Genomic DNA, 27,922 nt, shown 5'->3' on the forward strand with positions numbered 1-27,922 from the left:
GCTCTTTGGTTTTTTTTTTTTTGTTTTTTCTTCTTTAGCCTCTTATCTCCTGGTCAGGTTAATTAAGTTGTTGTTACCAACCCTTCTTGGTCAGTGAGGAAGCAAGTCCGGAGGGGCCGAGGTTTGTGCACAGCCCCACTCATGGTCTGCAAGAGGGCTAGGCCCAGAGCCCAGTTCTCCTGACTCCTGGTCTAGCCCTCTTTGCTCTGTGCTCCTGAGAAACAGAATTTTTCTGAGGTGCCTTAGAGAGCATGAGGTCTTAGCCCTCAATTTACCGAGGAGGTAGTCAAGGCCCAGATGATGAATGGATCCCAGCCACACTCAGGTCTCTGCATCAAGCTGGCCAAGACACCTGATCCTTGGCCTCTCTTATTTGCAAATCAAAACTTCCAGGCTTCGTCCAATAAATATCCTGTATCAACCGCCTGCTTTTGCTTGAATTGAAAAGTCAAACTTCCAAGCTCTATTGAAATCATTAGTTCTCCTTTGAAAGCCAGTTTTAATTTAATTTTGGAGAGTCTCTTCCAATTCCTAAAATGTCTCTGAGCTGAGATGAGAGCTGTCCCTTGAAACCCAGGAGCGCCATGGATGTCTTTATCTGAAGGGACGCAGCCCCGGGAGCGCTACACAGACTCTGTCCCAGCCTAAGCTTTTCACAGTGATGCAGCCAGCTGACAGCCAGGTCCCAGCCCCGCAGAGGCAGTGCCTGCTGTCTCTTCTGAGAAGGCGAATGAGAAGTGAGAGAGATGACAAATTCTAATTAGTGGGATTATCCTCCCACGACATGTCTGGCTTCAGACGTGGGTCTCAGGGCCTGGTGCCCGGGCCTCCAGAAGTCTTTGCTTGGATTCCCACAAAGCCAGGACCCCTGAGGTACGTTTGCACATCATACCTTTGCCTCCTTGCATTTTATATTCTCACCTTCACTACTGGAAATGGGTGTTCCGTGGGCCTTCGACCTCATGCCGCAAATTTTACTCTGTGGAAAAAACATCTTTTTGGAGATTTCATGAAACGTGCTATCTAATACATTGAGATGCAGCTGACATTTATCGTCCCTCAGTACCGCCTGGCACTCCCACTTTCCTGTCCTGTTTAGTTTTACCCCAGTGGTGCCTGGTGGGTTTTGCTGACTCAGTTCAGACATATGCTGAGACTGAGGCCAAGAGAGGCAGCAAGAACCAAAGCTGGAGTCGGAATTCAGGCTTCTGCCATCGTCCTGTATCTGCCTTGAATAGATTTGCAACGTGTCAAAGCTGAATGGTGTCCAATTTCCAACAGAAGAGCGGCTGTGATGCCAGGAGAAAATCCCGAGTTCCTTCGCTGGGTCCTCAGGCCAACAGCGTTATTGCTGGCGTTTTCCAGCATGTCCCATTTCTCAGGAAGGCCACACTGTGGGTGAAAAGTGACAGCTGGGGAGGCAGAGAGCCTGGGTTTGAGTTGAGCCTCGAGAAAGCACTAAAACCTTTCTAGGCCTCACTTTCCTCTTCTGTAAAGCGAGGATAGTAATAGTCACTGTCCTTGATGGAACGGTGTCCCACCCCCTCCAAATTCAACTCCTCCTGGAACCTCAGAATGTGGCCTTATTTGGAAATGGCATCATTTTAAGTGTAATTAGTTAAGATGAAGTCATACTAGATTAGGGTGGGCCCTAAGTCTACTCTGACTGGTGTCCTTATAAGAAGATGAATGATACAGAGACGTAGGAGAGGATGCCATGTGACAACAGAGGCTAGGACGGAAGTGCTGCAGCTGCAAGCCAAGGGCACCAGGGGTTGCTGGAGCTGCCCCACTCTGGAAGAGGCAGGGGAGGGATCCCCCCCAGGAGCCTTCAGAGGGGGCAGGGACCCTGCTGATACCTTGGTTTTGGACTTCCAGCCCTCAGAACTATGAGCCAATAAATTTCTGTTGTTTAAATCCCCCAGTTTGAGGTACTGTTACAGCGACCTGAGGAACCCACACAATCCCTTCTCGAGGAGTTGGGAAGATTAGCCCATACAATCCTTGCTAACCATCCAAGGAACCAATACAGTCCCTCCTCGGGGTGTTGGGAAGACTAGCTCATACAATCCTTGCTAACTGTCCGTGCCACATGTGCATGTCATCTCTGCTCACTTTTTCTGCCGTGCTTGCTGTGTCTCCTCGGCTCCATGCCCTCCTTTACAGGATTCCCTTTCCCTCAAAGCCTCTTCCTTCACCATTACCATCTTCCCATCCTTTAGAGCTTGCCCCCTGGTTTTGATCCGGCGGAGAGCCTTCTCTGACAGCTCCCATCCTCCCACCCTGCCCAAACTGCCCCCAGGTAAGGCAGTCACTCAAAAGTCCAGGCCTCATAGATTTGAACCCCCACCCTGCCACTTGGTGGTTTGTTGAACTCTGAAGAAGTTAATTAGTACACTTGGGGCTACAGCTTCCTCATGCTTTATCCATAAGGTTCTTATAGGGATTCAGTGAGATGATCAAGGAGATGATTTGCTCAGTGTCTGGCCTGCAATAAAGTGCTCAATATAGGACCACTGTCATCATAGCTGTCCCCAGCTTCTCCTATGCTCCCTCAGAATGCATGTGCCTGAGTTTGGGTTTCCCCAGAATCAGGCTCCAAGGCAAAGATTTGAGGACAGGACATGGGAGAGGCAGAAAGAACACAGGGAAGGATAGGAAGGAAGACGGCCAGGAAAGGGTGTGCTGTTAAGCTTGTTAGCCCACTGCGGGGCTGGGCAAACTTACAAACTCCGGGAGCCAGTGTAAAACACTGGCCTCAGCCTCATCCCAGATGACGGGCAAGGGAGTGGGGGTACTGATACTCCAGTTTCTAACAGTCGTGGATCGAGTGTTGCTCTGAGGACATTAATTCCCTGGCTTGGCTGGTCTGCTGCATGGGCAGCAAAGTGGGCCCTACTGGCAAAAGAGAGTCCTCAGGGAGAGAAATGCAGGACTGGTGGATGGAAGTCAGGCAGGTGGGTGCAGAAGTGGGAAAGGTGAGGAGATTCAGGTGGGCACAGATAGAGTCTGCAACACTCATGCATCCCACACATGTCAGGGTTATAGTCACTGGTGCTTTTTGCTTTTATCTATTTTCCTCATGGGCTGTGAGCCCCTTGAGGGCAGGCCTGCTTCTTCCATCTTCTGTGTTTGCATCTCCTCTTTCAGCACTTAGTACATGGCCAATGCTCATGTAAATATTTAATAAATGGATGAATCTGGTCCAACTCCTCCATTTTGCAGATGCAGACAGGTTGTGCCTAACTCAGCAGAGCTGCTCCACTAGCAGATTTTAAGAACAGGGACGTGAATCCAGAAGTAAAAATGCAGTGCAGGGTGACTTTTCTCCTTTGTCTTCCTTTTCCGTTGTTGGCCTGAATGTTCTCTCCTTTGGCTGTCGCTCAGGTATGCATCGTGCAGAAGCGAGACACTAAGAAAATGTATGCAATGAAGTACATGAACAAGCAGAAGTGCATCGAGAGGGATGAGGTTCGGAATGTCTTCCGGGAGCTGCAGATCATGCAAGGGCTGGAGCACCCCTTCCTGGTTAATCTATGGTGAGTGTGGCTCTGTCCAGGGCTTCTGTGGGTTCCTCTGTGGGGAGCCAAATGCAAATTCGGCTCTGCTAGAAGGACTCTTCTCCATTGTAAAGAGAAAGGGATGAAATTTTCTGGGTTCAGTTATTCTTAAGTATTTTGTAGAGTACATTTTCTGATGAAGTCTATAGGCATATGTTTCATTTTCATTTTAATTCTGTCCTCTTATCTGATGAATCGAGTTGAAAATAAATGGAGAAGGGTTTTGTGTATTTGAGAAGATATGTGGAACGTTATAAGAGGATGCCGAAGATAGGCTACTAAATGGAGAAGGGTTTTGTGTATTTGAGAAGATATGTGGAACGTTATAAGAGGATGCCGAAGATAGGCTACTAAAGGGAGTGGGGAGCTCAGTGTTTCAGAAAGTCACAGCCATACAGCTGATGGCAGGAAGGGCAACTGGGAACTAGTATTCTACTTCAGTACAGATGGCTGCCCATCACGGACGTACCAAATTCGGAATTCTGTCTCCGGCCGCCAAAACCTGCCGTGACCCATGTTTCAGACCTTTCACTCCAACCCATCCTTGGCTATTATCTTCACTTTAAATTTGCATCCTAGAAACACATCCTGTTAGTGGTTCCATGCCTCTGTGCTTTTGCGTGTGAAATATCTTCCTAAAACACTCACGTCCCCTTCTCCAGTGTCCCCTAACCAACACCTGTGCATTCCTGGCACCCAGCTTAGGAAACCCTTAGTTCAAGAGCCCTTGAAGACCCACAGGCCAGCTGCGTGCCCCTCACGACCTCAGTCTTGTCCTGTGTTTGACCTAACGCCATCTTCATCACAGTGAACCCAGGTTATTGGGTTACTTATCTATCCTCATACAGAAATTGCTTGTTTCAGGGAGTCTAACACAGTATCTGACACATTGGAGGGACTTAGCAAATGTTTCCTAAGCTGGATTGTGTTGAAGGGGAGAGGGAGGACAGGCTGCTTTAGGAAACGAATTCTGACCGTTTCATTCAGTGGCTCAGTTGACCCACTGACCTTAAGAGTTGGGACGGCCACCCTGGAGGGGTAAGTCTAGCTTTGCACATACTTTACCACTACTGATTTCAGTTGCCCTGCACACTTAGAAGCACTTTGAACACTGGATGATAGGAGAACAAAGAGGAACACAGATTGTCCCATCTGAGAAAATCAAGGTGTGTGTGCCAGGTGCCACAGACGTGGGCATTGCCATGGAGAAAACCCAAACCAAATCTTGTCTGCTGGAGTCCCAGTATCCACAGAGAGTTCATCTTGTCTCTGTGCAGTGATCTGAACACTTAGATTGTTTGGGAGAAATAAACCCCATCGTGTTTTGATTGCTATGCAAGGGAATTTTCTAAAGTAAATCTTTAATCTGAACAGCAACATATGTTCCTGGCAAAATATAGAAAATAAAATATGCAAGAAAACAATAATTACCCAGAAGCTCTTCAGGCTTAGATTAAACTTTGGTGTGTAATTATTTTTATACTCCTTTTCTTGTATTTTTTTTCGTATCAATGACATATAACTGTATGTTATCGATATATAAACATTCAGAGAAATTTTGTATTGTTTTATTTTCTAAATTAATATCTGGCAGGCGCACTATCTCCTTATTACTGCAAACTCTTTGTAAATCATTTTTAATGGCTACGTAATATTTCACTAAGGAAAAGCACAATAAGCGACCTAATCGAACCTTCATTCTGTCATGTAGGTTACTTGGGCTGTTTCTAATTATTTTGCCAATGGAAATACTGCTGAGATGATTATCTCTGAACCTGAAGTTTTTCAGGTGGGACTCCTTAAGGTGGACTAAGAAGATCAGATGCCTAGTAGAGCTTGTATGATGTATGTTAAAGGAGAGGAATGTGTTGGAGCAGCCTTTACATAGGCACCTTTTTAAAATTTTTTAATTTTATTATTATTATACTTTAAGTTTTAGGGTACATGTGCACAACATGCAGGTTTGTTACATATATATACATGTGACATGTTGGTGTGCTGCACCCATTAACTCGTCATTTAGCATTAGGTATATCTCCTAATGCTGTCCCTCCCTCCTCCCCCAACCTGACAACAGTCCCTGGTGTGTGATATTCCCCTTCCTGTGTCCATGTGTTCTCATTGTTCCATTCCCACCTATGAGTGAGAACATGCGGTGTCTGGTTTTTTGTCCTCACGATAGTTTGCTGAGAATGATGGTTTCCAGCTTCATCCATGTCCCTACAAAGGACATGAACTCATCATTTTTATGGCTGCATAGTATTCCATGGTGTATATGTGCCACATTTTCTTAATCCAGTCTATCCTTGTTGGACATTTGGGTTGATTCCAAGTCTTTGCTATTGTGAATAGTGCCACAATAAACATACATGTGCATGTGTCTTTATAGCAGCATGATTTATAGTCCTTTGGATATATACCCAGTAATGGGATGGCTGGGTCAAATGGTATTTCTAGTTCTAGATCCCTGAGGAATTGCCACACCAACTTCCACAATGGTTGAACTAGTTTACAGTCCCACCAACAGTGTAAAAGTGTTCCTATTTCTCCACATCCTCTCCAGCACCTGTTGTTTCCTGACTTTTAAATGATCGCCATTCTAACTGGTGTGAGATGATATCTCATTGTGGTTTCGATTTGTATTTCTCTGATGACCAGTGAGGATGCACATTTTTTCATGTGTTTTTTGGCTGCATAAATGTCTTCTTTTGAGAAGTGTCTGTTCATATCCTTTGCCCACTTTTTGATGGGGTAAATGTGTTGAGTTCATTGTAGATTCTGGATATTAGCCCTTTGTCAGATGAGTAGGTTGCAAAAATTTTCTCCCATTCTGTAGGTTGCCTGTTCACTCTGATGGTAGTTTCTTTTGCTGTGCAGAAGCTCTTTAGTTTAATGAGATCCCATTTGTCAATTTTGGCTTTCGTTGCCGTTGCTTTTGGTGTTTTAGACATGAAGTCCTTGCCCATGCCTATGTCCTGAATGGTATTGCCTAGGTTTTCTTCTAGGGTTTTTATGGTTTTAGGTCTAACATGTAAGTCTTTAATCCATCTTGAATTAATTTTTGTATAAGGTATAAAGAAGGGATCCAGTTTCAGCTTTCTACATATGGCTAGCCAGTTTTCCCAGCACCATTTATTAAATAGGGAATCCTTTCCCCATTGCTTGTTTTTGTCAGGTTTGTCAAAGATCAGATAGTTGTAGATATGTGGCATTATTTCTGAGGGCTGTGTTCTGTTCCATTGGTCTATATCTCTGTTTTGGTACCAGTACCATTCTGTTTTGGTTACTGTAGCCTTGTAGTATAGTTTGAAGTCAGGTAGCGTGATGCCTCCAGCTTTGTTCTTTTGGCTTAGGATTGACTTGGCAATGTGGGCTCTTTTTTGGTTCCATATGAACTTTAAAGTAGTTTTTTCCAATTCTGTGAAGAAAGTCATTGGTAGCTTGATGGGGATGGCATTGAATCTATAAATTACCTTGAGCAGTATGGCCATTTTCACGATATTGATTCTTCCTACCCATGAGCATGGAATGTTCTTCCATTTGTTTGTATCCTCTTTTATTTCATTGAGCAGTGGTTTGTAGTTCTCCTTGAAGAGGTCCTTCACATCCCTTGTAAGTTGGATTCCTAGGTATTTTATTCTCTTTGAAGCAATTGTGAATGGGAGTACACTCATGATTTGGCTCTCTGTTTGTCTGTTATTGGTGTATAAGAATGCTTGTGATTTTTGCACTTTGATTTTGTATCCTGAGACTTTGCTGAAGTTACTTATCAGCTTAAGGAGATTTTGGGCTGAGACGATGGGGTTTTCTAGATATATAATCACGTCTGCAAACAGGGACAATTTGACTTCCTCTTTTCCTAATTGAATACCCTTTATTTCCTTCTCCTGCCTGATTGCCCTGGCCAGGACCTCCAACACTATGTTGAATAGGAGTAGTGAGAGAGGGCATTCCTGTCTTGTGCCAGTTTTCAAAGGGAATGCTTCCAGTTTTTGTCTATTCAGTATGATGTTGGTTGTGGGTTTGTCATGGATAGCTCTTATTATTTTGAGATACGTCCCATTAATACCTAATTTATTGAGAGTTTTTAGCATGAAGCGTTGTTGAATTTTGTCAAAGGCCTTTTCTGCATCTATTGAGATAATCATGTGGTTTTTGTCTTTGGTTCTGTTTATATGCTGGATTACATTTATTTATTTGTGTATGTTGAACCAGCCTTGCATCCCAGGGATGAAGCCCACTTGATCATGGTGGATAAGCTTTTTGATGTGCTGCTGGATTCAGTTTGCCAGTATTTTATTGAGGATTTTTGTGTCAATGTTAATCGAGGATATTGGTCTAAAATTCTCTTTTTTTGTTGTGTCTCTACCAGCCTTCGGTATCAGGATGATGCTGGCCTCATAAAATGAGTTAGGGAGGATTCCCTCTTTTTCTATTGCTCGGAATAGTTTCAGAAGGAATGGTACCAGCTCCTCCTTGTACCTCTGGTAGAATTCGGCTGTGAATCCATCTGGTCCTGGACTCTTTTTGGTTGGTAAGCTATTAATTATTGCCTCAATTTCAGAGCCTGTTATTGGTCTATTCAGAGATTCAACTTCTTCCTGAATTAGTCTTTGGAGGGTGTATGTGTCGAGGAATTTATCCATTTCTTCTAGATTTTCTAGTTTATTTGTGTAGAGGTATTTATAGTATTCTCTGACGGTAGTTTGTATTTCTGTGGGATTGGTGGTGATATCCCCGTTGTCATTTTTTATTGCGTCTATTTGATTCTTCTCTCTCTTCTTTATTAGTCTTGCTAGCAGTCTATCAATTTTGTTGATCTTTCAAAAAACCAGCTCCTGGATTCATTGACTTTTTGAAGGTTTTTTTGTGTCTCTATTTCCTTCAGTTCTGCTCTGATCTTAGTTATTTCTTGCCTTCTGCTAGCTTTTGAATGTGCTTGCTCTTGCTTCTCTAGTTCTTTTTTTTTATTAATTTTTTTTTGCACACAAAACAATAAACATTTTCTAAAAATACAAACAAAAAGATGCATATCAAACATATTAGGAAGGTTGCACGTGGGAAGACGGGGAATAGAAATGGGGAGTGGGAATTAAAGAAAATAAATGAGAGAGGGACTTTGTATGGATCAATGATAATAACTCAATCCTCTATTTGACAAAGAAGAAGGAAGCGGAAGAGGAAGAAAAAGAAAGTGGGATAAAGGATCAGAAAGGGAGGAAAATAGAAAAAATTAGAGTATGACTCCAGGGTAGACCTGTTTTGTTGTCGCTGGGTTGGTTGGTTGGTCTGTTGTATTTTTCATATGTTTCGCCGTGTTGGCTAGGCTGGTCTCGAACTCCTAGCCTCAAGTGATCAACCCGCCTCGGCCTCCCAGAGTGCTGGGACTGCAGGCGTGAGCCACCACGTCCAGCCCCCACATTGCTTCTGGCCTCCGTGGTAGACCTCCTAGACGGGGCGGCCGGGCAGAGGCGCTCCCCACATCCCAGACGGGGCGGCCGGGCAGAGGCGCTCCTCACTTCCCAGACGGGGCAGTCGGGCAGAGACGCTCCTCACTTCCTAGATGGGGTGGTGGCCAGGCAGAGGGGCTCCTCACTTCCCAGAAGGGGCGGCCGGGCAGAGGCGCTCCTCACATCCCAGACAATGGGCGGCCGGGCAGAGGAGCTCCTCACTTCCCAGACGGGGCGGCCAGGCAGAGGCGCTCCTCACTTCCCAGACGGGGCAGCCAGGCAGAGGCGCTCCTCACTTCTTCCCAGACGGGGCAGCCGGGCAGAGGCGCTCCTCACATCCCAGACGATGGGCCCAGACAGGGCGGCGGCCGGGCAGAGGTGCTCCTCACTTCTTCCCAGACGGGGCGGCCGGGCAGAGATGCTCCTCACTTCTTCCCAGACGGGGCGGCCGCCCAGATGATGGGCGGCCGGGCAGAGGTGCTTCTCACATCCCAGACGATGGGTGGCCAGGCAGAGGCGCTCCTCACATCCCAGACGATGGGCGGCCAGGCAGAGACGCTCCTCACTTCCTAGACGGGGTGGGTGGTGGCTGGGCAGAGGAGCTCCTCACCTCCCAGACGGGGCGGCCGGGCAGAGGTGCTCCTCACATCCCAGATGATGGGCGGCCAGGCAGAGACGCTCCCCACCTCCCAGACGCGGCAGCTGGGCAGAGGCTGCAATCCCAGCACCCTGGGAGGCCAAGGCAGGCGGCTGGGAGGCAGAGGCTGCAGCGAGCCAAGACCACGCCACCGCACTCCAGCCCGGGCAACACCGAGCACCGAGTGAGCGAGACGCTGTCTGCAGTCCCAGCACCTCGGGATGCCGAGGCGGGCAGAGCACTCGGGGTCAGGAGCTGGAGAGCAGCCTGGCCAACATGGCGAAACCGCTCCTCCAGCCAAAGGAGAAAAAGCAGGCAGCGGTGGTGGCGCGCGGGGCAGGAGAATCACGGGAGCCGGAGGCAGGGAGTCTGCAGCGAGCCGACTAGATTCCAGCCTGGGCCACAGAGGGAAGAAAAGAAAAGAAAAAATAAAAGAAAGAGAGGAAGGAAGGAGGGAGGGAGGAAGGGGGGGAAGGAAGGAAGGAAGGAAGGAAGGAAGGAAGGAAGGAAGGAAGGAAGTTCTTTTAATTGTGATGTTAGGGTGTCAATTTTATATCTTTCCTGCTTTCTCTTGTGGGCATTTAGTGCTATAAATTTCCCTCTACACACTGCTTTGAATGTGTCCCAGAGATTCTGGTATGTTGTGTCTTTGTTCTCATTGGTTTCAAAGAACATCTTTATTTCTGCCTTCATTTCGTTATGTACCCAGTAGTCATTCAGGAGCAGGTTGTTCAGTTTCCATATAGTTGAGCGGTTTTGAGTGAGTTTCTTAATCCTGAGTTCTAGTTTGATTGCACTGTGGTCTGAGAGACAGTTTGTTATAATTTCTGTTCCTTTACATTTGCTAAGGAGTGCTTTACTTCCAACTATGTGGTCGATTTTGGAATAGGTGTGGTGTGGTGCTGAAAAGAATGTATATTCTGTTGATTTGGGGTGGGGGGTTCTATAGATGTCTATTAGGTCTGCCTGGTGCAGAGCTGAGTTGAATTCCTGGATATCTTTGTTAACTTTCTGTCTCGTTGATCTGTCTAATGTTGACAGTGGGGTGTTAAAGTCTCCCTTTATTATTGTGTGGGAGTCTCAGTCTCTTTGTAGGTCACTAAGGACTTGCTTTATGAATCTGGGTGCTCCTGTATTGGGTGCATATATATTTAGGGTAGTTAGTTCTTCTTGTTGAATTGATCCCTTTACCATTATGTAATGGCCTTCTTTGTCTCTTTTGATCTTTGTTGGTTTAAAGTCTGTTTTATCAGAGACTAGGATTGCAATCCCTGCCTTTTTTTATTTTCCATTTGCTTGGTAGATCTTCCTCCATCCCTTTATTTTCAGCCTATGTGTGTGTCTGCACGTGAGATGGGTTTCCTGAATACAGCACACTGATGGGGCTTGACTCTTTATCCAATTTGCCAGTCTGTGTCTTTTAATTGGAGCATTTAGCCCATTTACATTTAAGGTTAATATTGTTATGTGTGAATTTGATCCTGTCGTTATGATGTTAGCTGGTTATTTTGCTCGTTAGTTGATGCAGTTTCTTCCTAGCCTCGATGGTCTTTACAATTTGGCATGCTTTTGCAGTGGCTGGTACCAGTTGTTCCTTTCCATGTTTAGTGCTTCCTTCAGGAGCTCTTTTAGGACAGGCCTGGTGGTGACAAAATCTCTCAGCATTTGCTTGTCTGTGAAGTATTTTATTTCTCCTTCACTTATGAAGCTTAGTTTGGCTGGATATGAAATTGTGGGCTGAAAATTCTTTTCTTTAAGAATGTTGAATATCGGCCCCCACTCTCTTCTGTCTTGTAGAGTTTCTGCCAAGAGATCAGCTGTTAGTGTGATGGGCTTCCTTTTGTGGGTAACTCGACCTTTCTCTCTGGCTGCCCTTAACATTTTTTCCTTCATTTCAACTTTGGTGAATCTGACAATTATGTGTCTTGGAGTTGCTCTTCTCGAGGAGTATCTTTGTGGCGTTCTGTGTATTTCCTGAATCTGAATGTTGGCCTGCCTTGCTAGATTGGGGAAGTTCTCCTGGATAGTATCCTGCAGAGTGTTTTCCAACTTGGTTCCATTCTCCCCGTGACTTTCAGGTACACCAATGAGACGTAGATTTGGTCTTTTCACATAGTCCCATATTTCTTGGAGGCTTTGTTAGTTTCTTTTTATTCTTTTTTCTCTAAACTTCTCTTCTCACTTCATTTCATTCATTTCATCTTCCATCACTGATACCATTTCTTCCAGTTGATCGCATTGGTTCCTGAGGCTTGTGCATTCGTCACGTAGTTCTCGTGCCGTGGTTTTCAGCTCCATCAGGTCCTTTAAGGACTTCTCTGCATTGGTTATTCTAGTTAGCCATTTGTCTAATTTTTTTTTTTTGGTTTTTAACTTCTTTGCCATTGATTCAAACTTCCTCCTTTAGCTCGGAGTAGTTTGATCTTCTGAAGCCTTCTTCTCTCAACTCATCAAAGTCATTTTCTGTCCAGCTTTGTTCCGTTGCTGGTGAGGAGCTGCGTTCCTTTGGAGGAGGAGAGGCACTCTGATTTTTAGAGTTTCCAGTTTTTCTGCTCTGTTTTTCCCCAATCTTTGTGGTTTTATCTACCTTTGGTCTTTGATGATGGTGATGTACAGATGGGTTTTTGGTGTGGATGTCCTTTCTGTTTGTTAGTTTTCCTTCTAACAGTCAGGACCCTCAGCTGCAGGTCTGTTGGAGTTTGCTGGAGGTCCACTCCAAACCCTGTTTGCCTGGATATCAGCAGCGGTGGCTGCAGAACAGCAGGTATTGGTGAACCGCAAATGCACTGCCTGATCGTTCCTCTGGAAGTTTTGTCTCAGAGGAGTACCCGGCCATGTGAGGTGTCAGTCCGCCCCTACTGGGGGGTGCCTCCCAGTTAGGCTACTCGGGGATCAGGGACCCACTTGTGGAGGCAGTCTGTCCGTTCTCAGATCTCAAGCTGCATGCTGGGAGAACCACTACTCTCTTCAAAGCTGTCAGACAGGGACATTTAAGTCTGCAGAGGTTACTGCTGCCTTTTGTTTGTCTGTGCCCTGCCCCCAGAGGTGGAGCCTACAGAGGCAGGCAGGCCTCCTTGAGCTGTGGTGGGCTCCACCCAGCTCGAGCTTCCCGGCTGCTTTGTTTACCTACTCAAGCCTCGGCAATGGCGGGCACCCCTCCCCCAGCCTGGCTGTGGCCTTGCAGTTTGATCTCAGACTGCTGTGCTAGCAATGAGTGAGGCTTCGTGAGCGTAGGACCCTCTTCGCCAGGTGTGGGATATAATCTCCTGGTGTGCCATTTGTTAAGCCCATTGGAAAAGCGCAGTATTAGGGTGGGAGTGACCCGATTTTCCAGGTGCCATCTGTCACCCCTTTCTTTGACTAGGAAAGGGAATTCCTTGACCCCTTGTGCTTCCCAGGTGTGACGATGCCTCACCCTGCTTCGGTTCACGCACGGTGCGCTGCACCCACTGTCCTGCACCCACTGTCCGGCACTCCCCAGTGAGATGAACCCGGTACCTCAGTTGGAAATGCAGAAATCACCTGTCTTCTGCGTCGCTCATGCTGGGAGCTGTACACTGGATCTGTTCCTATTCGGCCATCATCTTTTTTTTTTTTTTTTTTTTAAGATGGAGTTTCACTCTTGTCACCCAGGCTGGAGTGCAGTGGTGCAATCTCGGCTCACTGCAACTTCCGCCTCCAAGGTTTAAGTGATTCTCCTGTCTCAAACTCCCAAGTAGCTGGGATTACAAGCGCCTGCCACCACACCCAGCTAATTTTTATGTTCTTAGTAAAGACAGGTTTTCACCACGTTGGCCAGGCTGGTCTCAAACTCCTGATCTCAGGTGGTCTGCCCACCCCAGCCTCCCAAAGTAGTGGGATTACAAGCATGAGCCACTGTGCCCAGCCTTAGGCACTATTTCTTGATCCTCTCTTCATGGTCCCCAAGACACTAACAGATTAGTGACAGATGATGCCCTTTGGTTACATGACAGGGCTGGGTATATAAGAAAATTATCTGCAAATGTCAGCCTCTGGTGGCTTTTATTTTATTTCCATCATAAGCAAGAAAGGGGTGAGCCTACTGCTTGACTTTGGAGTCACCCCTCAGACTCTCTGGGCCTCAACTTCCTCACTTGTCATAATGACATAATAATGCCTTGTTTACCACTAGGAGTGTTTGAGAATTAACTGAAAAGAAGACATGAAAGTATATTTTCTTTAAGTAAAAATATTGTTCACCATAAGAGGTTATATATGTGTGTATGTGTATTAGTTCACTCTCATACTGCTATAAAGAACTGCCCAAGACTGGGTAATTTATAAAGGAAAGAAGTTTAATTGACTCACAGTTCCGCATGGCTGGGGAGGCCTCAGGAAACTTATAATCAGGGCAGAAGGCAAAGGAGAAGCTGGCACCTTCTTCACAGGGCAGCAAGATGGAGTGAGTACCAGTGGGGAAAATGCCAGATGCTTATAAAACTATCCGATCTTGTGAGAACTCAGTATCACGAGAACAGCATGGGGGAAACCATCCTCGTGATTTAATTACCTCCCACCAGGTCCCTCCCATGACATGTGGGCATTATAAGGATTACAGTTCAAGATGAGACTTGAGTGGGGACACAGCCAAACCATATCATTCTGCCCCTGGTCCCTCCCAGATCTCATGTCCTCACATTTCAAAGCACAATCATGCCTTCCCAACAGTCCCCCAAAGTCTTAACTTATTCCAGCATTAACCCAAAAGTCCAAGTCCAAAGTCTCATTTGAGACAAGGCAAGTCCCTTCCACCTATGAGCCTGTAAAATCAAAAGCAAGTTAGTTACTTCCTAGATACAATGGGGTACAGGCATTAGGTAAATATGCCCATTCCAAATGGGAGAAATTGGCCCCAACAAGGGGGCTATAGGCCCCACACAAGTCCAAAATCCAACAGGGAAGTCATTAAACCTTTAAGTTCCAAAATGATTTCCTTTGACTTCATGCCTCACATCCAGGTCATAATGATGTGAGAGTTGGGCTCCCCAGGCCTTGGGCAGCTCTGCCTCTGTGGCTTTGCAGGGTACAGCCTCCTTCCCAGCTGCTTTCACAGGCTGGCGTTGAGTATCTGTGACTTTTCCAGGTGCATGGTGCAAATTGTCAGTGTATGTGCCATTCTGGGGTCTGGAGGGAGAGGCTGTCTTCTCACAGCTCCACTAGGCAGTGCCCCAGTGGGGACTCTGTGTGGGGGCTCTGCTCCTACATTTCCCTTCTGCACTGCCCTAGCAGAGGGTCTCCATGAGGGCTCTGCCCCTGCAGCAGACTTCTGCTTGGACATCCAAGTGTTTCTATACATCCTCTGAAATCTAGGCAGAGGTTCACAAACCTCAATTCTTGATTTCTATGCATCCATAGGCCCAACACCACATGTAAGCCACCAAGCCTTGGGGCTTGTACCCTCTGAAGAAACAGCCTGAGTTGAGCTTTGGCCTTTTTTAGCTACAGTTGGGACACAGGTCACCAACTTTCAAGACTGCACAAAAAGCAAGGCCCTGGGCCTGGCCCATGAAACCATTTTTCCCCAGTAGGCTTCTGGGCCTGTGATGGGAGGGGCTGCTGTGAAGGTCTCTGACATGTCCTGGAGACATTTCTCCATTGTCTTGGTGATCAGCATTTGGCTCCTCATTACTTATGCAAATTTCTACAGCCGGCTTGAATTTCTTCCCAGAAAATGGCTTTTTCTTTTCTATCACATTGTCAGTCTGCAAATTTTCCAAACGTTTATGCTCTGCATCCTCTTGAACATTTTGCTGCTTAGAAATTTCTTCCGCCAGATACCCTGAATCATCTCTCTCAAGTTCAAAGTTCCACAGATCTCTAGGGCAAGGGCAACATGCTGACAGTCTCTTTGCTAAAGCATAGCAAGAGTGACCTTTACTCCAGTTCCCAGCAGGCCACTCATCTCCATCTGAGACTATGTCAGCCTGGACTTAATTGCCCATATCACTTTCAGCATTTTGGGCAAAACCAACAAGTCTCTAGGAGTTTCCAACTTTCCCACATCTTCCGGTCTTCTTCTGAGCCCTCCAATCTGTTGCAACCTCTGCCTGTTGCCCAGTTACAAAGTTGCTTCCACATTTTTGGGTGTCCTTATAGTGGCGCCCTACTACCTCAGTACCAATGTACTATATTCATCAGTTCTCACGCTGCTATGAAGAAATATCTGAGACTGGATAATTTATAAAGACAAGAGGTTTAACTTACTCTCAGTTCTGCATTGCTGGGGAAGCCTCAGGAAACTTACAATCATGGCAGAAGGCAAAGGAGAAGCAGCCACCTTCTTCACAGGGCAGCAGGATGGAGTGAGTGCCAGTGGTGAAAATGCCAGATGCTTATAAAACCATCAGGTCTTGTGAGAACTCACTCACTCACTATCACGGGAACAGCATAGGGGAAGCTGCCCCATGATTCAAATACATCCCACTGGGTTCCTCCCATGACACATGGGGATTATGGGGATTATAATTCAAGATGAGATTTGGGTGGGGACACAGCCAAACCATATCAGCCATATCAGATAAATAGGTGTATCCATCACTTATTTATATAGTATCCACCTATTATCATATATACATGCCTATATGTATGATGCATAGATGATAGATAAATACATAGATGATAGACAAATGATAGATGGATATATTAGATAGATGATAGGTAAATGATAGACTAGATTAATAGATGATAGATATAGTTGATAGATGATTAATGAATAGATGATAGATAAATAGATAGATGATTGATAGGTAGAATAATAGACGATGGCCCTTCAAGCTACAAGTTAAAAGGAGAAAGGTCACCAGATCATTGGTCAGTACTCAGAACTTTGCACACTACAGGGGTCAGGATTTATTTTGTTATGAAGGAGAAAAACCTAAACTTGTTTAAGCACAAAAGGGAATTGGCTTTTATAACTAAAACATTTAGACTGAGAGCTGATGTTGGTCTTACACTGCCTTCTTTTGCTTTCCCCTGTGTTAGCTTTATTTTCAGAGCCACGAGTCACACTGAGCCCTGGCAGGTCCCATTTCTCCTGCCAGCTGAACAGCCCCAGCAGAGGCTGAGGCTTGTGGGCAGTGACGGACCTGGCTCTGGTCACACGCCCATTCCTGACACAGCGGAGGATGGTGCAGGAGGTTTGTCCCATTGAGTCTCATGGACAGGCAATGAGGGAAGGGGCTCTCCAGAGGGAAATTCAGAGCTGTTTCCAGAAGAAAACAAGTAGAGTCTGTGCAGCCCCAGGACTGTTGCCTGCTGCCCACATGCCATGTCCTTGTCCAGGAGACTCCATATCAGCCCTGCTCATTTCTCAGAGACAGAAAGCAGGGCCCCAAGCAGTTTGCTATCTTGCCTGAACCATGTAATTTGCAATTCACACTCAGACAGACCCACCATGTCCTAATGCTTCCAGTTCTTACAGGTGGCTGACTACTAACGTCTCCTGGGCACTTGATATGTGTCTTACTGAACTTCTTTAATTCTCCCAACAGCTATTTTCATTTCCTACTATTAACCTACTATTTTTGGTCCCATTTTACAGATGGGGCAACTGAGTCATGCTACTAGTAAGTGGAGGAGATGGGATGTGAAGCCAGGCTGTCTGGCTTCATGGCCCACTCTGGTCACCCCTCTACCACAGCTGCTGTGATGGGGCCCTGGCCCCTCCCTGCTCGGCACCACACCCTACCTCTTCCCTGATGGATCTCTTCCAGCTGTGCTTCTCTTTGGTGGCCTCTCTCACCCCAACTGGAAGAGGACACAGTGTGGAATTGCCTGTCGGGGTCATAAGGACACCACCACTTTATATTAATGATATATCAGTTTTTCATCACATTACCTGGAGGGTGAATTATTGTAGCCTTGGAAATCCTGACTGTACACCTTCTTGTTATTCTTTTTTGCTGACATGCTCTATAACTGGCAGAGGCAAAGGCCTGCATTGATTAATTTTCATAGCAATTTTTGCCTCTAAAGAATGAATGATTTGTGCTCCTAAGCCTGTGATGACCCAAGTGGAGTTGTCAAGTGCAATATTTTCATTTGTTCTAATGCAAAGCTTTTTACTCTCTTGGGGTTAAGACAACGAAGGCAAAGCAGAGAGGGAAAGAAAAGCCACACACCCCAGAGAGTGAGGGTGGCCCATTAGTGGGAGCTCTGGTGGGATGGGTGTGGGAGAGGAGGAAAGGTGAGGGGAGAAAAGCAGCATGAGTGTTTCAGCAGTTTGGTTCTGAGGTCTGACCTCCCAGGTTCTCATCCTAGCTCTGCCTCTTGCTGGCTATGATGCTCCTATGGACCAAATTGTGTCCCCCTGCCTCAAATTCATATGTTGAAACCCTAGCCCCCATTGTCACTATATCTGAACACAGGGTCTTTAAGAGGTAATTACAGCTAAATGAAGTCGTCACAGTGAGGCATTAATCTGATAGGACTGTGGTCTTATAAAAAGAAGAGAGAAAGACGGAGAGTGAGAGAGAGACACACAGAGAGAGAGATCTCATTAAGGATGCAGCAAGAAAGTTGCCCCTGCTGGCACCCTGAGCTCAGATATCCAGCTTTTAGAACTGTGAGAAATAAATTTATGTTGCTGGAGGCCCCCAACCTATGGTTTTATGTATGGTAACTTAAGGTGACTAATAAAAGTCTCCACTGTTACTGCCATTACAGGCATACGTCGGAAATATTGCAGGTTCAGTATCAGAACACAACAAAGCAAATATCACAATAAAGCAAGTCACTCAATTTTTTGGTTTTCAGTGCATATAAAAGTTGTTTACGCTATACTGTAGTCGATTAACTGCACAATAGAATTATGTCTAAAAAAAATACATACCATAATTTAAAAATACTTTATTGCTAAAAATGCTAATGATTATCTGAGTCTTCAACAAGTTTTAATCTTTTTGCTGGTGGAGTGTCTTGCCTTGATGTTAACGCATCAGAGCGGTGATTGCTGTGGCAACTTCCTAAAATAAGACAACAAGGAAGTGTGCCACAATGATTAACTCTTCCTTTGACGAAAGATTTCTTTGTAGCATGAGATGCTGTTTGATAGCATTTTATCTGTGGTAGAACTTCTTTCACAAATAGAGTCAATCCTTTAAAACTCTGCTGCTGATTTCTCAACTAAGTTTATGTGATATTCTAAATCCTTTGTTATTGGTTCAAAAATATTCATGGCATCTTCATATGGAGTAGGTTCCATCTTCAGAAACTACTTTCTTTGTTCATTCATAAGAATCAACTCCTCACCTGTTCAAGTTTGGTCATGAGATTGCAACAATTCAGTGATCTCTTCCGGCTCTACTTCTAATTCTAGTTCTCTTGCTACTTCCACCACATCTGCAGTAACTCCCTCCACTGAAGTCTTGAACCTCTCAGAGTCACCCATGAAGGTTGAGTAAATTTCTTCTAAACTCCTGTTAATGGTGACATTTTGACCTCCCACGAATCACAGATGTTCTTAATGGCATCTAGAATGGCCAATTCTTTCTAGAAGATTTTCAATTTACTTTGCCCAGATCCATCAGCAGAATCATGATCACTGGCAGCTGTAGCCTTACAAAATGTCCTTTTTTTTTTTTTTGAGACAGAGTCTCGCACTGTTGCCCAGGGTGGAGTGCAGTGGCGTGATCTCGGCTCACTGCAACCTCTGCCTCCTGGGTTCGAGTGATTTTCCTGCCTCAGCCTCCCGAGTAGCTGGGACTACAGGTGGCCGCCACCATGCCCGGCTATTTGTATTTTTAGTAGAGATGGGGTTTCACCATGTTGGCCAGGCTGGTCTCGAACTCCTGACCTCAGGGAATCTGCCTGTCTCGGCCTCTCAAAGTGCTGGGATTACAGACGTGAGCCACCGTGCCCAGCCCCAAAATGTACTTCTTAAATAATAAGACCTGAAGGTCAAGATTACTCCTTGATCCATGGGCTGCAGAATAGATGTTATATTAGCAGGCATGAAAACAACATTCACGTCTTGTACATCTCCATTAGAGCTCTTGAGTGACCAGGTGTATTGTCAACAAGCAGTAATATTTTGAAAGGAATCTTGCTTTCTGAGCAGTAGTATTGTTTTCTCAATAGTGAGCTTAAAATATTTAGAAAACCATTCCGTAATCAGATGTGCTGTCTTCCAGGCTTTGTTGTTCCATTTATAGAACACAAGTAGAATAGATTTAGCAAAATTCTTAAGGGCCTTGGGATTTTTGGAATGGTAAGTGAGCATTGGCTTTAACTTAAAGTCACCAACTGCATTAGCCCCTAGCAAGAGTCCGCCTGGTTTTTGAAGCTTTAAAACCAAGCATTGGCCGGGTATAGTGGCTCATGCCTCTAATCCCAGCACATTGGGAACCCGAGGCGGGCAGATCATCTGAGGTCAGGAGTTCAAGACTAGCCTGACCAGCATGGAGAAACCCCATCTCTACTAAAAATACAAAATTAGCCAGGCGTGGTGGCGAGTGCCTGTAATCCCAGCTACTTGGGAGGCTGAGGCAGGAGAATTGCTTGCACTCAGGAAGCAGAGGTCGCAGTGAGCCGAGATTGCACCACTGCACTCCAGCCTGGGCAACGAGAGCAAAACTCCATCTCAAAAAATAATAATAATAATAATAATAATAAAATAAAACCGGCCATTGACTTCTTTCTAGATGTAAAAGTCCTAGATGGCATCTACCTCCAATACTTTTATGAAGTGAGATGGGGGATGGCCAGTGAGTGGAGCATTCTGAACACACACAACATTTATTAAGTTCACCTCTTTATTTAAGTATAAGGCTGTTTTGTTTAATTGAAAAATCTGTTGTTTGGTGTAGCCACGTTTGTCAATGACCTTAGCAAGATATTCTAGGTAACTTACTACAGCTTCTCCATCAGCACTTTCTGCTTCACTTTGCATTTTTATGTTCTGGAAACAGCTTTTTTCCCCTTTAAACCTCTCGAATCAACCTCTGCTACCTTTCAGCTTTTCTTCTGCAGCTTCCTCACCTCTCTCAGCCTTCATAAAATTGAAGAGAGTTAGGAACTTGCCCTGGAGTAGGCTTTGGCTTAAGGGGATGTTGTGGCGAGTTTGATTTTCTATCCAGACCACTCAAACTTTCTCCATATCAGCAATAAGCCTGTTTCTCTTCTTTATCATTAGTATGTTCACTGGAGTAGCACTTTTAACTTCCTTCAGTAACTTTTTCTCTGCATGCAAAACTTGGCTAACTGCTCGGCAAAAGAGCCCCAGCTTTTAACCTATTTTGGCTTTTCACATGCCTTCCTCACTAAGCTTAATCATTTCTAGCTTTTGATTTAAATTGAGAGACACAGGAATCTTCCTTTCACTTGAGCACTCAGAGGCCATTGTAGCGTTATTACTTGGCTTAATTTCAGTATTGTTGTGTCTCAGGGAATAGGGAGACCCAGGGGGAGGGAGTGAGATAGGGGAATGACCAGTGATGGAGCATTCAGAACATGCACAACATTTATTGATTACGTTTACCTTCTTATATAGGTGCAGCTCATGATGCCCCAGAACAATTGCAGTAGTGATATCAAAGATCATTGATCACTTTGGGAGGCTGAGGCAGGTGGATCACTTGAGGTCAGGAGTTCCAGACCAGTCTGGCCAACATGGTGAAACCCTGTCTCCACCAAAAATACAAAAATTAGCTGGGCATGGTGGTGCACGCCTGTAATCCCAGCTACTTGGGAGGCTGAGGCAGGAGAATTGCTTGAACCCGGGAGGTGGAGGTTGCAGGGAGCTGAGATTGCACCACTGCACTCCAGCCTGGCAACAGAGCAAGACTCTGTCTCAAAAAAAAAAAAGAAGAAGAAGAAAAAACAAAGATCGCTGCCATAACAAATATCATAATAATGAAAAAGGGTGAAATATTCCAAGAATTATCAAAATGTGACAGAGACACAAAGTGAGCATGTGCTGTTGGAAAACATGGCACCAATGGATGTGCTTGATGCAGGGTTGCCACGCACCTCCACTTTGTTAAATATGCAGTATCTGCTAAATGCTATCAAGAGAAGCACAGGAAAGTGAGGTGTGCCTGTGTTGGCACTTGTCCTTTGAGGCTGGCCTCTGGCTGGTTGAGCACCTGAAGTGAGGTTGCTCCCCGTTTCCGTGTGACTACGTGTTCTCTCCTTCTCCTCCAGCATCAGACATGAGGACACAGCCTTTTGGAAAATGTGTCTTGCGTTTTTAGCATTAGACTGTTATCCTGATTGAATGTCAGTGGGTCAGTAGTTCATTCCTGTGTTCGGACTGTATTTTCAAAATCCATTTCTACTTACCTAATTGGCTGTATTTACTAGACTCACTGTTAATCTGTTTTGTTTAAAATTGGAGGAGGGAGGCATCTGTCCCTGTCTACTGCCTAAACAACTGAGAGAATGAATGAACATTCTCAGGATGAGAACAGATGTCAGAAGTGAGTTTAAATGGCTCTCAGGGCAATGTAGGTTTCTAGAATCATATTTGAGTAGCGATGGACTGAGTCAATACGTGGATATCTACTTGCCAGTCTAAGCCAAGAAACAATCACTTAAATCAGAGGCTACATTTTAAGTGTTGAGAGCTTTGATTAAAATAAAACCATATTAAGTATTTGACGGCAGAGCCGATCTGGCTGAAGCAGTGGAGGGCAGGGAAAGGGACTTGGGGGAGGACAGAGACTGGAAGGCCCCAGGGAAACCGTTGACAAAGCTTATCAGCCTTACAAACAATTGCTAGATGCTGAGCAGAAGCAATTGTCCCCAGACTGAACTGTTGCTATAGGCTCCTAACTAGTGTTTCAGTGCCCAGCCAGTTACCCATCACCCATGTGCCCTTCACAGGACAGGTCTTATCAAAGCGTAAGTCTGTGCCTACCACACCTCTGCATAAAATACCACAATAGCTCCCGCAGCCCTCAGAATAAATGTCTTTCTGTGACCTAGCCTGTAATACTATGTCCAGTCTCATCCCCTGACCCCCACCCCTACTACCGTCTTGGGCCATTTTTGTTCTTGTCCATGCTAACTGGTTTGTGGGTGATCTGTCATACATCCTGCTGTTCTCATCTCTCCAGGCCTCTGCTCAGGCTGTGCCCTCTGCCTGGAACACCGTCTCCTCTTCATTCACTGTGAGAACTCCTGCTCAGCCTCCACAGGAATTCATTCATTAAGTCAATATTTGCTGGGCTCTTATTGGGTACCAGGCACTGTTCTAATTTCTAAGGGTGCAGTGGTGAAGACAGCCAGTATGGCTCCTGTCCTCTTGGAGTTCATAGTCCAGGCCTCACCTCCTCCATCAGCCCTCCTTGGGACACCAGCCCCAGACAGTGGTGCTTTCTCGCAGATCCTGTTACAGCATAAAGGCAGCTCTGTCACGGTTATCTGCTGGGGTGTGTGTTTCCTCCATGAGCAGTGGGCCGTTTGAGGAAGGGGACCATGTCTTATTCATCTCTGTCTCCCTAGCATCTGACGTTTAGTAGATTAATTTATGCAGTGCTGTTAAGGGCCCCTGACATGCCAAATGCTGTGCTAGACCCTGGTGGCAGAACTGTGAGGAAGACAGCTCCTCCCTGTCTTACAGGTGAGACAAGACAGATGCTAACCAGCAGTCACTTGTCTCGCCTGCTCTCTTTCCTCCATCTGGGATGGTTATTGTGCTTTGGTGTCCTGGGGTAACTTAAAAACTATAGAGATTTCAAACACCCACCATGCCCTGGAGGGTTAAGTGATATCCTGGTCCATCCCCAACACACAGAGATGGAGAATGTCCCTGGGGTTTTCCCAGTTGCCATTAGTAACATCTTCGTCTTCGTCAGTCTCCAGTGCTCCTGGACACGCCCATCACCATGGTGACACCCATAAATACAGGGGTAAGAGGTGAGGCTGTCCTTCCTAGGGTCCTTCTCTCATTCTTGACCGTTCCAGCATTTGTAGCACCATAGAAACTTCATCTTATGCTTTAAAGATACCAGGTGTGTAATGTTTTCTTTGTAAGTGACATGAGTTTGTTATTCTTCAGGGGGCAGGACTGGGGGCTGTGATTGTGGGTCACAGGATGCACCTGCCTGCACTCCGACACTCGGGGCCAGTGCTGAGCTGTTCAGAGGGCTGCGTGAGGAGCCAGAGGACACGCAGTGCAAAAACAGGAATTAGGGAAAACACAGCTGGGCTTGGGGGGGATTGGCTCTGGTGTGTCAGCAAGTTCCTGCAGGTGAGTGAGGGAATCTGTCCAGTAGTCAGAGAAGCCATGGGGTTTACCCAGGGTCATGTGGAAGAGCCAGGACTCTTCCAGACCTGTGGGCTGTTTGTGGGGTACTCCACTTCTCCCTCACCGCAACACAGCACCTTCTTGTGCCCATTTTCCTGACTGCTCTTCATGCTTTCCCAAGGGTCTTCTGAAACAGGACTCTCTTGGTCCATGGGGAATTAGTGAATTTATCCCACACCTATTCAGTAATAGTAGTACCAGTACCATTTGTCCATCACCTACAGCACATGGCTCTTTTCATATTTTATCTGGATTACTCCTCAGAACCATCGTGCAAAGTGGATGTTACTGTCTCCAGTTTACAGCTGGAAAAGCTGAAGACTAGTGGATTAAGTTATTTGTGCAAAATATGTAGCCAACAAGAGTCAGTACTGGGATTAAAAGCAATGGTGTGCTGGTAAATGCTTAACAACCAACTCTCCAGGATGGGGTGTGTCGGGGCGGGGTGGCAGGGGCAGGGGGGACAAGCCCTGTTTTCCAATTTCCATGGTGTAAATAGTTTCTCATAATGGTTGATTTCAAACTAACAATGTGGTATCAGCCAGCCTGCAACATTTCTGAAGATTTAGCATTTGATTATGATGAGCTAGTATAAGCCGGCTCCAGCACAACCCTGCCAGACTCAGATCTAACACCAAAGCCTATGCTCTTTCTAAAGCCAACTTCTGTGAGTTAGGCCCAAAGCTAAGCCTCAAAAGTAACAAGAGGAGTAATTGATGGATGCTACTATGAGGGAGAGGAAGGAAGCATGGTGATTATACTCAACAATGTAGTAGACGTGGAAAATGGCCTTTCCCCTTCCTAAGTGTGTACCCCTTGAAAGCCTCAGTTTCCTTGTGTAGGGCGTGCCTACAGCTCCCTCCCTTTCATGCTTTGTGAGCTTCAAATTAAATGAGACCCCGTGGATGAAAGCCCTGTGGAAAAGATAATTTGCTGGAGCAGCGTACATTATTATTCTTCCTTCTGAGAAAAACCTAAGTGTGAATAATATCCTATAAATTTGCTGGAGAGTTCATGTGCATGAAATTGCTAGTGGGAAGTAGCGACTGTGCAGATGGAGGCCACGATGTTCGATGACCGAGCAATTTTGTGTGAAGATCACATCCCAAAGAGCCACAGAAATAGCATTCGAATGTAATACATTTTAATGGGAAATACTCACCTGCTGTAGTGAGCTTAATTAAATTGGAAACTGTGGCGCCCTTGCTCCTCAAGTGTTTGAAAGTCACGTGGCAGCTCCCCATGGTTTCCCTGACGTCAGGCACACACGCCCCTTCTCTGACCTGCCCCCCACCCCTGCCAGGTCTTTGCACTCACTGTTCTCTCTGCCTGGGTGATTTTCTCTGGAAATCTGCAAGGCATACCCCTTCACTTTCTTCAGATTTCTGTCTACTGTCAGCTTACATTTCAGGTCTTTTCTCGGACCTCTTAACTTAAAATTGTAAGCTGCTCCCCACCTTGGCTGTCCCTAACCCACTTCCTGTGTGGCTACACTTTCACCTGGGAACACAATATACATTTTACTTGTTTATTTTCTATGCCCCTTTCTTCCCCCACACACAACTAGGAGAAAGATGTCTCTCCATAAGGATGATAACTGCTGTCTTTTTTTTTTTTTTCCAAAAAGACTTTATTTAAGAAAAATCGGTGTAACATGGACACAGGGCAGGGAACATCACACACTGGGGCCTGTCAGGGAGTGGGGGGCTGGGGGAAGGGTAGCATCAGGAGAAATACCTAATGTAAATGACGAGCTGATGAGTGTAGCAAACCAACATGGCACGTATATACCTATGTAACAAACCTGCACGTTGTGCACTTGTACCTTAGAACTTAAAGTATAATTTTAAAAAAAAGAAAAACAGATGTAAAAGTTCACAGCAAAATTAAGAGGAGATTTCCCATGCACCTGCTGCCCCCACCCATGCAGCACCTCCCCCACCACAGTGGTATAATTTTTACCTTTGATGAACCTACGGTGGCACATCATTATCACCCAGGATCCATGGTATACATTAGGGTCCACTCTTGGTGTTATACATTCTGTAGGTTTGGACAAATATATAATGATGTGTATTGACCACTGTAGTGACATATGGAGCAATGTCACTGCCCTAAAACCCTCTGTGATCCACTGATTCATCCCTCGCTCCCCTCCACCCTGGCACCCACTGATCAGGCACTGTTTTCAGAGTTGTGCCTTGTCAAGGATGTCATATAGTTTAAATCATACAGTGTGTAGAATTTTCAGATTGGTTTCTTTGACTTAGCAATATGCATTTTAGTTTTCTGTACGTCTTTTCATGGCTTGATAGCTCATTTCTTTTTAGTGACCAGTAATATTCCATTATCTGTACATGCTATAGTTTATTTACCCGGTAACCTACCGAAAGACATCTTAGTTGCTTCCATGTTTTGGCAAGTGTGAATAAACCTGCTTTAAATGTCTGCGTGCAAGTTTTTCTACAGATGTACAGTTTCAACTCCTTTGGATAAATACTAAGGAAAATGATTGCTGGATTGTATAGTAAGAGTAGGCTTAGGTTTGTAAGACATTGCCAATCTGTTTTCCAAAATGGCACAGCCATTTTGGATTCCCACCAGCGAGGAATGAGAGTTCCTGCTGCTCCCTCCACATCCTCGTCAGCACTTGGAGTTGTCAGTGTTTGGATTTTGTTCACTCCAGTAGATGTGTAGTGGTATTCTGTTGTTTCAATTTGCATGTCCTCTGCATTTTTACCACTCTATTCCCAGCATTCAGAACCATGGCTGGCATCTAGTAGTTGCTCAGTAAGTAATTGTCAAATGAACCAATTGAAAGAATAAATGTCCTTGTCTTCCCCACAAATCATATGTGGAGAGCTGTACATGATCAGCTCACTTGGTTCCTCACTCACGCTGACCCGCACTGAACTGGAAACCAGAATCAAAATAGAACACATCAGTCCTCTAAACCCAACAGAAATGCTTTTGCTAGCCTGTACATTGACTAAAAAACTGGGATTTCGACCTCCATACCTCTGATTCAGGGTAAGTTTGTGAAGGGAAGGAAGGGAAGTAACCTTGTTTATGTTGGTGGGTAATGGTGACAGTTTTCATAGCTAACATTTATTAAGCACTTACGGGGTACCTAGCACTCCGCCAAAATTTCTCAGGCATCATCTCATTCATTCTTCACCAGACCCCTGTTAGGCTGGAACTTTGCTTCCCCATTTTGCAGAGGAGACAATTGAGGCAGAGGGAGATTAGAAAACCTGTAAAGGAGTGGGCCACGTGCTAGTGCGATCAGAGTGCCCTGTGCCAGGACGTCACACTGCATATGGTGTCATGGGTTCATTTATTCAACATATTAAGCACCTACTATGTACTGGGCACTGTCCTAGTACTGGCGACATATGCAGAGCAAAAAAGTCATGGCTCACCCTGAAGAGTGCCCGCTTTCTCACTCTGGGCAGGGAGATCGGTAAAACTCAAATCATTATAAACAGAGCTATAATTCAGAATTCTGTCCGGTGCGAATAAGGATGCTCACAGGAAATGCTGAGACTGTGGAGTAAAAGGAACCTTGTCATCCCTTGCAGACATCAGGGGCGGCTCCCTGAAGAAGTAGCACCTCTTGGGTTTTGTGACATTGGACACTCGGAGCAGGTCTCCAAGGCAGGTGCTATTATAGATGGGGAAACTGAGGCTCAGAGAAGCTGAATGATTGTCCAGCGCCACATAGTTTACAGGAAGCGGGCCTGCAATTCATAGCCAGCCTTTGTGACTCCAGAGCCTGCACTCTGTACAACGTAACACTGCCTGCACTGTTCTTCCTGATGCAATAAAAGTTGTTTGAAATTGTAAGGAATTTTAGAGGGAAAACTGAGCCCAGCCAGTGGCATCTTATCTGCTAACTCGAATTTTGACCTTTTCCTTCTCTGGGCCTCCGTTTTCTCTGCTGTGAAGTAAAAACCTTAAACTCTGGTTTTCCCTGGTTCCCATGGTGCCATAGGGGGTCCAGGAA

General features: G+C 45.5%; 1 protein-coding gene across 1 annotated transcript in view; it reads left to right on the forward strand.

Annotated features, from left to right (window-relative positions):
- The window catches only part of STK32B (serine/threonine kinase 32B), a 437,513-nt gene that overhangs the window by 114,267 nt on the left and 295,324 nt on the right, over positions 1–27,922 (forward strand). The window contains exon 3 of the mRNA XM_032135724.2: positions 3,388–3,539. Within this exon, the coding sequence (XP_031991615.1) occupies positions 3,388–3,539 (152 nt within the window). The remainder of the gene's footprint in view (positions 1–3,387; positions 3,540–27,922) is intronic.

Source organism: Hylobates moloch, unplaced genomic scaffold, assembly GCF_009828535.3.
Source record: "Hylobates moloch isolate HMO894 unplaced genomic scaffold, HMol_V3 SCAFFOLD_17, whole genome shotgun sequence".
NCBI classification, from domain to species: domain Eukaryota; kingdom Metazoa; phylum Chordata; class Mammalia; order Primates; family Hylobatidae; genus Hylobates; species Hylobates moloch.